Source organism: Hyperolius riggenbachi, chromosome 4, assembly GCF_040937935.1.
Source record: "Hyperolius riggenbachi isolate aHypRig1 chromosome 4, aHypRig1.pri, whole genome shotgun sequence".
NCBI lineage: Eukaryota > Metazoa > Chordata > Amphibia > Anura > Hyperoliidae > Hyperolius > Hyperolius riggenbachi.
The window spans coordinates 207853515-207867926 of record NC_090649.1 but is presented as its reverse complement, the minus strand read 5'-3'; the positions used below and the strand labels follow the sequence as shown (position 1 = coordinate 207867926).

The following is a 14412-nucleotide window of genomic DNA, read 5'->3' as shown; positions in this document are numbered from 1 at the left end:
CTGAGGATCAGATTCCAACACAGTCTATGGAGGAAGGTGTTTGGAGCGTCTGAGCGTGCAGAGACAGTGGGGCCCATATGCAATTCATTTTTTCACCCCAGTTTTTTCCTAGGTGATATTTTCACAACTTTTAAATTAAAATGCTTTTTAAACCAGCAACAAGCAAAAAAATGCTCAATATAATTATGGCAGTACTTTTTAACCTACTTTTTGGTATTGTTTCCATTGCAAAGTGCTATAAAGTTATTTTAAATCGAAGATGAAAAAATGTCTCGTAGGAGAAAACTCAGGAGAAAAGATGAATTGCATATGGGCCTGGAAGTCATAGCACATACTTTTCCCCTCTTTGGGTGCTTGCTACATACTGAGGGGCTGAGGATCAGAAGCGGAAGTCTTGAGGAATCAAGTATTCTAGTAAAATGTGATACCTGTAATAGACTTCTATCTAAACTAGAGAGTGGGAATGAAAAGCATGGCAGAGAAGGAGGTGCAGAAATAGGAGAGAAAAATGTGACAGGTCAGCCAAAACTAGTTTTGTGGAAGGGTCTTCCACAACCACAGAAAAGCTATCTGAAAGAACAAAAAAAGGAATCCAGTAGACAAAAGGAAGTTCAAACAGATGAAGAAGAGTTAAGAATAATTAATTTTAATGTAGAGTGAGCTATCTAGTGTTTAGAGCTATTGGGTAAAAGTTTTGAGCGTCTGCCTCAACGGATTCTGATTTCCAGAAAGTTTATGTGGACTTGTATAAAGCTACTAGGCCAATTGAAATTGATACACTTTTCAATAAGCCAGATAAAATAAGACTGGTAGGACAGTTGTCAGGTGCCTATTTTTTAGCGGGGTGTTATGTGCAATGCCTCTGCAGTCATTGGAACTATTAAATGTACGAAGAATGTATGACAATTCAATGGGACTGACCCCAATCTCACAGTATTAGTAGAATACAGAAAGTAAGTAACCTTTTTCTCCTAGTTTTGTAGTTTGCCATGTCCATCCTCACTGTTTCTAGTTATCTCACCTTTTTTTAATTTTGATACAGAAATGAAAAATATTTGAATACACGATAAATGGAAGAAATTCTAGCATGAATGTGGACATTGTTTTTAATTCATTAGGTTGCTCTCTGTGCATCTTATCAGCATTCCTAGTGAATACAAGCTCTCAGTTGTTCAACTTGGAAAATGCTACTGGAATTGTTTTACTTGTTGCCATAACAATGTTCCTTTCTTTTTCCTTTTTGGAATTTAAGGAATTAATCAGAAGTCCAGTCATGTGCGTTACAGATTCTTTTGAATGACTGAACAATATTATATCCTCTCTTCTTAGCTTAGTTTGTGTGGATATTTTTTTTTCTGATGTTGTACATGTAACAAGCTGATGTAATACCTTTTGATTTTTTACATTTCTAGGATCATGTCCAAAGAATATACTAGGAAGCCTGTTGTGTTTGACTATAGTACAATTTCTTTGCCATTGAATTATTTGCATCTCACTGACCAGCTCTACTTGCAAACTGTTGAATACATAACCTAAAAGAACTGCTCACTATGCCCTAATTGTGCCCCAAAATATCTTGTTACTATATGCAGGTGACATATAATTGTATTAGCAAACTACATAATATGTCATTAACAGATGGTAAGTGATTATTTTTCTCACACAATAAAAACAGGTAAAGGACACCTGAGGTGAAAATAAACGAATTAAATAAACAATTGTATCTATCCTCCTCCTAAAAATGAAGTTTTAAGATATTCCAGTTTTATTTTATATTTAAATCTACTTTTTAAGTTTATTGTTTTTGCTCAATGACACATTCATTGAAGTATGTCAGAGCTAAAATCTATGAACTATTGACCTTTTTTTTTATCTCTGACCCAGTCCTAACTCAGACAGGAACTGCCACTTACATACCTGATGTTTAACTCTTTCAGGCAGAAAAAGAAGAAAAGGAACACAACATAGTTATTTGTGTGCTAGGCACTGTACATACACATGTCTATCTCATCATGTCACGTCACCTCGGGTATCCTTTAAACGTTGATCTCAAGTTCTCTTTAGTACTTGCTTTTCAATATTATTATTATTAAATCGCTGCCCACTTACAGAATGACCAGGGTACTGCTCATCTGTAATCCGTAGCCCCCACATTCCCCACTTTACGGTCGTACAAAAGCACAGAAGGGATAAGCAGTGAAGGGGACCACATAGGCGCCTGCGACTATATATGAGTATATTTGAATGGTGGCCATAAATTATATATTGGGTTCCTCTTGCATCCTGCATTGTTGTTGTTTTTTTTGTTTGTTTTTCTTTTACCTTTTTTTTATTTTTTATGATGCACTATTTTATTTTTGTGATACACCAAATCATTTATTTATGTTTTTTATGATTCACAATTTATTTTCTTTGATACATTTTTTTCTAATTAAACACCTTTAACCTGGAAGCAGTGCACTAATGTTAGACATACATTTACAGATTGATTCAAGTTCAATCAGCTGCACCACCAATGTGACTACATTTATAAAGCCTTGGTCTAATGTTCTTTGGGTTCGTTGCAACAAGTGTTCCAAATGACAGTTTGATCAAATTGTTGTTGCACACTCCAATAAATCACAGCCTAAGAATAGAAACAAAACTGCACATAGCGTGATACTGTTTGTCTCAAAGTACACTCCACAAGCAGCAATCCACGAAGTGTAGGGTGATCTAGGTGCTTGTCACTCTGTGCTCCACACACTGCTCACCCCCCTACTGTTGCCCAGTAGATCCTATTGGATTATATGTGAACACTAGGACCATAAGGTGGAGTCTATTTGGTAAGCATCCACAATGTGGTGGTGTGCAGTGTAGGGAGCACAGAGTGACAAGTACATTTATAGATTGCCAACTGATGTGACAAAAAGATAGATCCATATCTGATCTGAGAGGGACTGAATCCTTCCACACACTGCACATAGATTATCAATATATTTCGATCAATTGCCTAGATTGGAGCATTAGTTGCCATCGTAGCACTAACCTCCCCTCTCATCTGCCTAACACAGACCTCTCCTCTCTTGTGCCTAACACTAACCTCTTCTCTCCTCTGTCTAAAGGTGGCCATACATTTCTTGACTTGGCGTCCGATCGACCATCCGATTCAATAATTATTATCAAAACGGAAGAAAGTTGGTGCCGCCAAGCTGCATGCCCGATCGACAATGTGACCAATTTCAAGGTGAAATTTGTTGCATGTATCAATTGGACATTCTGCAAGATGTCGTGCCGTTGTGGTCGATTGGGTGCGTCGCAGTAGCAGTGAGCGATAACAGTATGAGCATCGAATGAGACTAACTCCCCGGCGCTGTTCCCCCGGTGCATAAATGTTCACCACATTTGTGCATTTATATATTACCTGTCCTGTGTCGCTTACCTCGCTGTGCCCATCCTTCTTTGAAAACCCCACTCCTTCATTATGTTGGAATATGCTAGCGCTTTATGAATCAATAATAATACACACTGCCATTGTATAGCACATGGCGCGTGTGTGATGGCGGAGTACCCGGAGGAAAAACATACTGACATGGGGATAAACATACAAAACTCCATGCAGATAAGTGCCCTGGCTTTGAAACAGGGACCCATTGCTGCAAGGTGAGAGGGCTATCTAATGACTCTAACCTTTATTCAAGGCCAGAGGTCTTAGCTAACCACTCTACAAGCCAGCATGCTTCCCACAGAGCTTCAAGCTGAGGAAGAACTCCATAGGGCTATCTACCACACTTACCTAGCACTACTATAAAGCCACTGTCGGCCTACAAAGCTCAAGGCGGACAAAGAGCTTCTTGCCCAATTAGCTCTTCTTCATGATTGGCAAATTGGATCGTTAGACTGACCTCATCCCTAGCGACACTAAGAAATAGTAGTAGATAGCCAGCCCTGTGGGAAGCATGGTGCCAGCTCTAGAGTGGCTTCTCGGGTGGTTAGAAAGCCCTCTTGCCTAGCAGTGCTAGGTAAGTGGGCTAGATAGCCAACTCTACAGTGGCTTCTAGAGTGATTAGATAGCCCTCTTGCCTAGCAGAGCTAGTTAAGAATGGTAGGTAGCCAGCTCTACAGTGGCTTCTAGTGTAATTAGATAGCCCTCTTGCCTAGCAGCTCTAGGCAAGAGTGGTAGATGGCCATCTCTGTGGGCAGAACGGTTGCCTGTAGAGTGGTTAGCTAAGCCCTCTCACCTTGAACAAAGGTTAGAATGGTTAGATAGCCCTCTCAACTGTAATGACTTAGATTTCTCTTGAAGTTCCCAGCTAGCCAGGGTGTCCTTGCCAGTGATAGCGTGGTGACTCAGGCAATAATCAGAATGGATGATTGGCGATATGTCCACAAGGTTCTGCATGATCAAGATTTGTGCGTTCTTTCAAGTAGTTTTCTTAACCTGTCTATTTCTGTGCATCAGGTTTTGTTTCAGCCAGTTGAAGTTCCCATACGTGTAAATTGTAAATTCTGAATTGCTCTTCAAGTTGTTAATGAGTATTAAAAAAGAGTCGGTATAGTCTAATATTGGAAATACCTTGTCAGACAACGCCTCATCAGTCTTGAATTGAAAAGATATTTAAACATTGTATGGTGTGTGGCCACCTTTAAGATTGCTTCTACCATCTTGGCATCTTTTTAGTTTGGAAAGGATGTTTTCTATTTCATTTAGCCCAGATATCACAGTGTTTCACATCCTGTCGGCATTGTGTGAGCAGTCATAAAATGCTCTCTGTAAACAAGAAAAAAGATGGAAGTGCGGCACTCTCTATGTGTGACAATCAGGTGGAACGCAGTGTGACCAAGTGTCTGAGTGACATGAAACGGCCGTTGCCTTTCCTCCACCAGTGCCCGCCACCCACCTCCTCCACCATGATCGCCAATTAGGTCAGATTGTAAATTTCTGCATGACTGTATAATTTCTTCCATCTGGATGTCCTGTTTTGGCCAATAAACACTGATAGCAACGGATGGAAGGTGCACGTGCCTTTTCTTGTGGAATACAAGTCATAAAATGCTCTCCATCAGTGGAGGATCTCTTTATCTGTTATGTCCACAGTGACCATTGAACCTTGCACTAGCAGGCGGATTGTTACCCGGGGTGTGGGATCTATGTGACCACAAGCCTTCATCAGAGTGCCACACAAGGGATGATGGACTTTGCAGCCTAGTGCTCACTAGGTCACCCCTAGGATAACTCCAGCTAGTGGTCGAGAGAAAGTTGACACCTCAATGCAGAAGTCCAGCAAGCCACAGGCATGACAGAGCAGGCAAGTGTAATCAGTATCCAGGCCAGTCCAGTCATCAGGGCAGGTGGCAGACAGACAGTAATGGTATCCAAGCCAAGGGTCAGGGCAGGCAGCAAACAGGCATACACGGTATCCAAGACAGGGTGTATTGCCTGTGCCCACACACTAGATGGTTCTCTGCCAAGGCAGATGGTCAGGGCTGGCTCTGCCGAGAATCGTGTGGACAGCAGTGCCCAAATCTCCTTGCTGTATCAGTAAATGATCAGCCTGGTGAACAGGGGCATTGCTAGGATCCTAAGAGATCCAGGGTACTTATGGGCACTCCAGCTGGGAAATGGGTGGGGCCAGGCACCAGCATGTGGTGTGGTCATGGGTGGAGACAAATTTACATGAACTTAACAGCGGTCTAAGTAGGCCTGCCCAGCAAAATGTTGGAAGAAGCCCCCCTCTCCATTAATAAAAATAAATAAAAATAATTTCAGCATATCACATAAACAGGCAATGACACTTAAACATAACTAGGCAGAGTTACTTGGCTTCTGTGCTGGCTGGTCTGGCTTTCTGCTGGGCGGCTGGCCTGCTGCCAGGTTGTCTGGCAGTCCCCCATAGCATCCCCTGACCTAGTTGACTCCCTCCCATGCTCCCACAGGCCTTCCATTGAGGCACCACAACTCCCGGCATGCCCCCATATAGGCTCCACAGCTCCGACTCTGCTTGGGGGACATCCAGGGAACACTAGAATAGATCCATGGCAGGTGCCATTGATCTTTGGGGCTAGCAATGCCCCTGCTGGTGAATAGTCTGTCTTGCACTGACCTGTTTGCCCTTTTCCCCCTTGTATAACAACAGTATGTGTCACTAGCTTAGTGACACATCTGTACAGCATTGGGCTCCAAACTGTCGCCGAAGAATCGAGTCCTGATCCCTGTAGGCGACAGTAATCCGTGTGTATCCACCTTAAATGGTAAATCCTTAAGATTTCTTATGCAGAGTACACATTGCTCAATTTCTGTCGCTCTTAACAACAATTAGGACAATTGCTCTGTACAGACACATTGTTTGGATGTAGCTGAGCAGTGCATGTTGTCCTATGGAGAGGAGGGACAATAGAGCAAACAAGCGGGTGGTATCCTCCAGATCAAGGATTAAAGAACACAATGGCGTCAATCCAGAAAGCATTACTGCATACAATAAGCAAAATATAACTGATTTTACCAAACATTTTGTGATACGTCACTTCACTAAGGTGTTACCACATGGAAAATTAAAATTGCTGACTACTGAGGCTGAATTGATTGCTTGGTGGGCAGTTCAGTCTCATGGCTGCCAGCCACAATTACATGCAGCCAAATAGCAGTGTTTGGTAACACCATGTGTGTCACATCTGCCAAAATACCATCTCATATTGTGTCTAAAGCTTGGCACACACATTCAGTTTTCATGATTGGCGAATCATTGACCGATTTTACCACCTCCATGTAGTATGAGGGTTTACTGAAAACTGAAACTGAAAAATAAACATGCACACATCATATTTACCTCCTGTGTACTCTACTCGTCAATCTCCTTCTTCTTTCCTATGTCCTGTTGGTCCTCTCTGAGCAATGAAATTCTCCATCCTCCATTTTGAAAATGGTCATTACCCCATAACAGCTTCCTGGTCAGCAGACTGTTAAACTGTAATATTGCCCACCTGAGCCATAGGGAAACATGGACATTACTTTGCTTATAATATATATAACTGACAGCAACTGATTTATTTCAGTTCTAACAAAATCTTGTCAGAACTGGAAGGATCGTTGTAGAAAATGGTGAGCTTCTGAGAGGAATTGAAGACAAGGTAAGTATGTACTATTTATTTGCAGGTACATCATGAGTTTATTTTAAATAATGTTACTCGGATCAGGTTCACTTTTTTATGGAACTCAAATGTAACTTCATGGGGGAGCTGCCTGTACACTGCCCTTGCCTTTGCTAGCAAGCAATCTGCCAGCAAATCGAAGCAGCTTACCGGTGGTGAATTGACAATCTTCAGTTGCCCCTAATAAAAGAGGCCTTAGTAAATTGAGCCCAATGTGCTTGTTGTCCTGTAGAAATGCTCTATAGCAAATCGTTAAATGACAGAGGAGCAACACCACAAATGCTAAACATGATTGTCTCTACCGTGGATTATCCAGGGTGTACCTGGTTTCATAAAAATGTAAGGGCGATTATGCTGAAAATGACTCGGGAAAGACGAGGTTGACTTACTGAAAGGACAGCGCCCATCTGTTCCTCTCCCTTTTTTTTCTCTAAAAATGATTTTGTGACGCATCATTCTGTGTTGTCTTTTTTTCTAAGTGAGTGAGGTCTGGTGCACACCTAAAAGCGCTAACATAATAGCAAATGCTTACCATTTTTAGAAGTGATTTTTCTAAGTGAATCTAGGCATGTGCCTAGCAATTTTCTAGGTATGCCTAGCGATATTTGAAGCATTTTGGTGTAGCATTTTTTTTAATTTTTTTTTTACAGTAGAACTGGAAATGTACAGCTTTAAACAAAAAAATGCTTGGAAAATCGCTCTGTTCTAGCGTTTTTAGAATGATTTTCCATTTTCTTATACTTAACATTGAGGTTGAATCGCCTCAGAAATGCTGCAGGACCCGCGTTTGCGACTCTCTAAAAAATCACACCGGTCTGGTGTGATCTATTCCATAGAGAATCATTAGCCAAGCGCTTTTGAAAGCGCCAGCGTTTTAAAAAGTGCTCAGAAGGGCTTTAGGTGTGCACCAGCCCAGAGTGTTGCTTTCGCTGTTATTTATACTATATGCCACTTATTATTATAATTTATGTCTAGATCCTATTCAGTGATAGTGGAGTAGGACATCATTCAGGTGTAAGTCTTTCCCAATTACTGAAAAAGATGTTATTGGTAAATCAATTTTTTTTTTTACTTTAGTGGTACTTTAATGCCTGTGCCAAGAATCTACTGTGTGTACGGCAGCCTCGCTCCTTCCCAGTACGTCGGTGATGTATCCAACTTGCTGGATCAGCCACGGAACTATGCCCAACAGTTATTCTCCCTCCTTTACCCTTTGCTGCCCATTCGCCACTCATTGTAACTCCACCCCCAAAATTGGCCAATCAAAATCGGATGAGTGTACACACCCTTAAATGCTACCTGAGAGGATTAAAACTGAATCATTTATACTTTCCTGGGGCATCCTCCAGATGGGCTCCCTTGATGTTTTCCCAGGCTGCTCCATTGTCCTGCGGTCAGCTCCAGTAAATTGACCAGTCGTGCATGTGCAACCCGACCACGTGCGCACCCCTATCACTCTCCTGTGGTTGGGAGCTTTCTGCACCTGCACAGTACAACTGTGACAGTGCATGCGAGGCCGGGCATGCGCAGTAGAGTGTGACAGGACAATTTGTCGGAGCTGACCACGAGACAATGGAGCAGCATGGGAGGACGGCAAGGGAGCCCATGACCTGCATGGGGCTGGAGGTAGCCCCAGGTAAGTATAAATGCTTTGATTTTAATTCTCTCAGGTTTCCTTTAACGTGAATCTGTAGAGAAAATAAGTAATAAAAACAGATACTTAACTAAGGAGAAGGAAGGCTCTGGGTCCTATAGAGCCTTCCCGTTTTCCTCATGGTCCCCTCATTCCCCTGCAGGCTCTTCGGTTTAAATCTCCCACCATTGAAGGCTTCGGAAATCTTTGGAAGCACTCGGATTCCCAAAGATAGACGACTCTGTACTGTGCATGCGCGAGTGTGCGAGAGAGGGTACTCTCTGCGCAGTACGTAGCGGCTGATCTTCAGGAGCCTGAGTGCTTACAAAGACTTACAAACCCAGCCAAAGCGGAAGAGAGCAGTCTCCGACAGGAAGGCTCTATAGGACCCAGAGCCTTCCTTCTCCTTAGGGGAGTATCTGTTTTTTTTTTTTTCACGTCAGACTCACGCCTTGTGCACATGGATAAGGCATGTCCCTTGGTAGTTATCAGGACTTCATCTCTCAGACATTGGGCTTGATTCACAAAAGAGTGCTAACTGTTAGCATGGCTGTTTTTGCGCGAATGTTCGCATTGCGCGCGATCGCGAATTTTCACGTGAAACGATAACGTTTTTGCGCGCAAACACGAATTTTCACACAAAATCGATATAGCTTTCGCTGGAAAATTCACGTTTGCGCGCGAAAACTCGCAATCGTGCGCAATGCGAAAATTCACGCGAAAACGGACGTGCTAACAGTTAGCACTCTTTCGTGAATCAAGCCCATTGTGTTGCTATGCAGGTAGAGGATGGCCGATGGAGCAGCAAATGAGTGATGTACACATGCCAGATTCTGTTTCATCTACTGTGTGTACGCAGCTTTACTACCAGTAGCATAATTATTGCAGGTGCTGAAATTGAGTAACAAGTTATTTAACTAATAACTCATTCATAATGGTTCTAGTAATACTCCAGAAAGTGTATAGGTTCTATGTTTGCGAGAAGTGCATTTTGAGCTAAACATTTTCGGAATTCTTGCCTGATTTTAAAAATATTTATAACAAATTACACATCTGCAATATTCTTCCTGCTCGTACAAGAGGTTGCTTAGGAAACTGGTAGCAATAAAGCAAGTGGTGTATCTTAGCTCCACCTCGTGGCTATTCAGCAAGCTGCAATCTCAAGCATTTTATTACCATAACCTGAACTTCACGACTCTTAACACCGTATATCAAATAACATGACACCATAACTACAATGTATGACCTCTTAACAAAAAGGAAGTGCTAACTGGATAATGTCCTTAGCATTGATTTTTCAAACAAGTAGTTGTACCTAAAAGACATGATCTGACATTTAACCCTATTATGCTAATATAAATTAAAATGATGCTTTCATTCCACTTGAGAAGAAATGGATTATCTGTCCAGATTATCTGTCCACAGAGTTACATATCGCCCAGAAAGCTCATAAACCAGAATTCCTAGGAGTGTGTGACTGGCTAAAAAGGACCAAACAGCCCTCTTACTAAAATGCTATGTAAAGCAGACGTATGCCAGAAGGTATTTGCGATTATTCAGGTTGGAGTATGCAAACAGAGGTATCCCACAGTGCATCACTTTCCAGCACGTAACATGGCGCAGCATTCTTGCTTTGTCACTTGCCAGAAACCGTGTAACACTACTTCCGGCCCTTGATGACGTGTACTGTGCGCCGGACATTGTAGAGTGATACAGGGATTTGCTGAACAACTTGCCGGGTCACCGTCGGAGTGCGGATAAAAGGCTCGGGACAAAATGATCACCTCGGCAGGTGAGGCGTAGAGTGTTGGTGGACAGAGCTGGAGTGCTGGCATGCAGGGCGGCATGGGGAGACTGGCACCTGCTGACTCATTGTTAAGACTAGTGGCATGACTTTCGGCCTCATTCCTGTTGCTTGCTGCTCCTCACCTGCTGTGAAGTGGTGAGAGTGAGGTGATAGTGGGTAGCGGTATGGGCCATGAAGGGGGACAGCAGAGCACGGGCGCATGCTGAGTCACCCCCAGAGGGGCCTTGTGTTGCATCTACTTATTCGTACTGAACCACCGACCCTGATTTCCCTTCATTTCATTTTTGCCTTGGTTATGGTTTTAATTTATTATTGTTGTTCTCGGTGCTAAATTGTAAAAAATGTCCATATGTGTGACTACTTTTTTTGTTTAGTCACATTTATTGCAGGAGTAGCATGGAAACCTGACTACAACAGGAAAGGAATTAAAAAGGACGTGATGTGGAAATTACAATTTTGGATTTTTTTTTATACATATCATACCTATGTAGATGGAAGGCTCAGAGCCTTCCCGACCCTCACTTCATAATGTCGTTCCTGTGCAGTTCCCAGTTGAAGCTAATTGACTAGCTCTGTCTAATAGCAATTGGACGGTTATAAAAACTTGCAAGTTTTTAACCTTTTCCCATCCTAAAGTTTTCTGCTATCTTTGTAATTGATACTTCTGCAACCCTAAAATATTTGTTTTGCTTGTATCTGAACCTTGAAGCAAACCTGAGGTGAAATAAAAAACAAAAAGCAAGTACTTGCCTAAGATGGTCCAGAGGCTTCCTGTATCCTCCTTAACTGCACCGCAGCTGGCTGGGACTCGCTTTTACTTCACGGCCGTGCTTCCCTTCTTGCACAGGTGTGGCCATACTGTGCCTGCACAAGTATGGCCAAGCGCCCAAGGTAGCACAAAGCTGCTTGTGCATGCACCGTGCGGTTGAGCTGGTACACGGTGGAGACTTGTTCAGATCCTATGGCTAAAAGTATTAGATGCAAATGGTCAACAGCCAGGCAATTTGCATTATCTATCCAGGGCTGTGGAGTCGGAGTCGAAGAGTCGGAGTAATTTTGGTTACCTGGAGTTATTCTCGCTGGTTTCAATAAACTGAGGAATCGGAGTTGGATGATTTGTAACTAAATCCATAGCCTTTGTAAAAATTAGGGATTGTTCACGCTGAGGGTTTTCTCTCTTTTTTTGGGGGGTGGCAATTTTTAAAAGTACTTCTGCAATGTTGCTCTATGTGAATGTTCTCACATGAGCGATGCTCTTTCTTTCCAATCGCAAACGCGGCTCCTGCACCATTTCCTGAGCATTTTCACATCAATGCAAAGTATAGGGAAATTGCAAAGTGCTTGAAATAGCGCTTTGAAAAGCAATTTGTCCAGAGCTTTCAAGAATAAATACATTTGTATTTATTCTGTTCCAGGTCAAAGAGGTCACTTCCTCAGTGTTGTCAGGAAGAAAAAACTAAATCGCTGGACAAAAACGATTAGAAAAGCTTACCAAAGCATAAATCGATCTGAAAGCGAAGGGGAAATCGCTTTTGAAGGTGCTTAGCGATTGCGCTAGCAGTTTATAATGTAATCTAGGAAGGCCTAAGGAGTTGGTATCGAGGCGTCAGAGCAATTTTGGGTACCTGAAGTCGGAGTTGGGGGTTTCATAAACTGAGAAGTCGGATGATTTTTGTACTGGCTCCACAGCCCTGTGTCTATCACCCGTAAACCTTGTTCAGAACGTGCACGAAGAATGTGTAATAGAGGAAGAATCCCCTCATTCCTGCAGAGTACATATACATCACTCTTACATGTACCCACAGTTAAATTGCCCAGGACCTGATTAAAGTTATTTGTTTCTGTCTTTACCTTCTACAAGTACTCTTAGCAAGTACTGGTTTTTATTTCTATTTAACAGCTACTCAACCGCTATATCCTAAGTTTAGTTAAATTGCATCTCTGGTGTACATAAAAAATACAGAAATACACTAGTACTTAATGAGACTCCGGAACGAGTCATCCTGCCATCTCAACTTACTCGGGTTTCCTCCAGCTCTATAAGCATGAATTTGTCCCTCGCCATCCTCCCACAGTCCTGCGTTCAGCCACAGTCAACCCCCGGTACACGGCTCAGTCTGACTGAGTGACGTCAGCCGGAGTCCTCTGCGCTTGAGCAGAAGGTCAGTGCATGCGCAGAAGGTCGTCCCCCCCCCGACTTCACTGAGCCGCTTAACGGAGGAGCTAAGGAGGACGGTGAGGGTCACATCCATGCTTCTGGGGCTGGAGGAAGCCCTGGGTAAGTAAAAAAACCGCCAGTATGACTCAGCTCTAAGTCACTTTAACCAGCTGGGCGGTATGGACGAGCTCAGCTCGTCCATCACCGCCGGAGGCTGCCGCTCAGGCCCTGCTGGGCCGATTTTCATGAAATAAAGAGCAGCACACGCAGCCGGCACTTTGCCAGCCGCGTGTGCTGCCCGATTGCCGACGCTCTGCGGCGATCCGCCGCGAGCAGCGGCGAAAGGGGGTCCCCCCAGCCGCCTGAGCCCAGCGTAGCCGGAACAAAAAGTTCCGGCCAGCGCTAAGGGCTGGATCGGAGGCGGCAGACGTCAGGACGTCGGCTGACGTCCATGACGTCACTCCGCTCGTCGCTATGGCGACGATCTAAGCAAAACAAGGAAGGCCGCTCATTGCGGCCTTCCTTGTTTATTCTGGGCGCCGGAGGCGATCGTTAGAACGCCTCCGGAGCGCCCTCTAGTGGGCTTTCATGCAGCCAACTTTCAGTTGGCTGCATGAAATAGTTTTTTTTTTATTTAAAAAAAACCCTCCCGCAGCCACCCTGGCGATTTAATCAGAACGCCAGGGTGGTTAAAGGAAACCTTAGCTCTAAAAAAAACAAACATGAGTTTTACTTACCTGGGGCATCTACCAGCCCCCTGCAGCCATCCTGTGCCCTCGCAGTTACTCATGGCTCCTCTGGTCCCCCGCTGCCAGCTAGTTTCGTTTTTGCCATCTGGGAGTCGGCTGGCCGCCATGCGTACCTTGTTACGCATTCCCGCTGGTGCAGGAAGCTATTGCAGACATCAACAAGTACATTTTTACGCATTACGGGTGTAAAATCAGGTCCAATCCCAGCCGTTCCGCTACTCTGCGGTCGCCACTGGTATCTTCTTCAGTCAGGGCCAGTCATGGTGTTCTCACGTTCCCACGGTCAGCCGTACAGTTCTACTGTGAAGGCACTCAACACTCCCAGCCGCGGGAGTGCCACAGGGGGTGTGCGTACACTCAGGCAACGCATGCACAGAAAAGCTCGACTGAAGAAGATACCGGAGGCAACCACGGGACAATGGAGTGGCCAGGGAGGAGTATGTTGGTTGCTTATCTTTTAGAGCAGAGAGGAAGATCTGAGTTCAGGTCCGCTTTAAAAGGTGAAACCAGGGCTGTGGAGTCGGTACAAAAATCATCCGACTCCTCAGTTTATGAAACCACCGGCTCCAACTCCGACTCAAAGTACCCAAAATTACACCGACTCCTTAGTCTAATTCTTAACAGGGCGATGGATTTGGTACAAAAATCATCCGACTTCTCGCTTTATAAAACCACTGACTCCGACTCCAGGTACCCAACATTGCTCCAACTCCGACTCTACAGCCCTGGGTGAAACTAATATATGAAATAGGAACCCTTTGCAGGTGTTTTGGATTAACTGATTAAAGTCTGAAGTTTTAATCAGGATGATACCATTTATTGGCTAATTAAAAAGGGATAAGAATAAGCAAGCTTTCGGCCTTGCAGCCTTCGTCGGGCTTACATCCTGATTAGAGTCTGACACTTTGAGCCTAGAATATTGAACATTTTCTAAATA

At 43.7% G+C, this 14412-nt stretch overlaps 1 protein-coding gene across 1 annotated transcript in view; it reads left to right on the top strand.

Annotated features, from left to right (window-relative positions):
- The first annotated feature begins 10439 nt into the window (after positions 1-10439).
- PSMD1 (proteasome 26S subunit, non-ATPase 1) overlaps positions 10440-14412 on the top strand; it is a 161022-nt gene continuing 157049 nt past the window's right edge. The window contains exon 1 of the mRNA XM_068281284.1: positions 10440-10553. Within this exon, the coding sequence (XP_068137385.1) occupies positions 10538-10553 (16 nt within the window). The 5' untranslated portion in view covers positions 10440-10537. The remainder of the gene's footprint in view (positions 10554-14412) is intronic.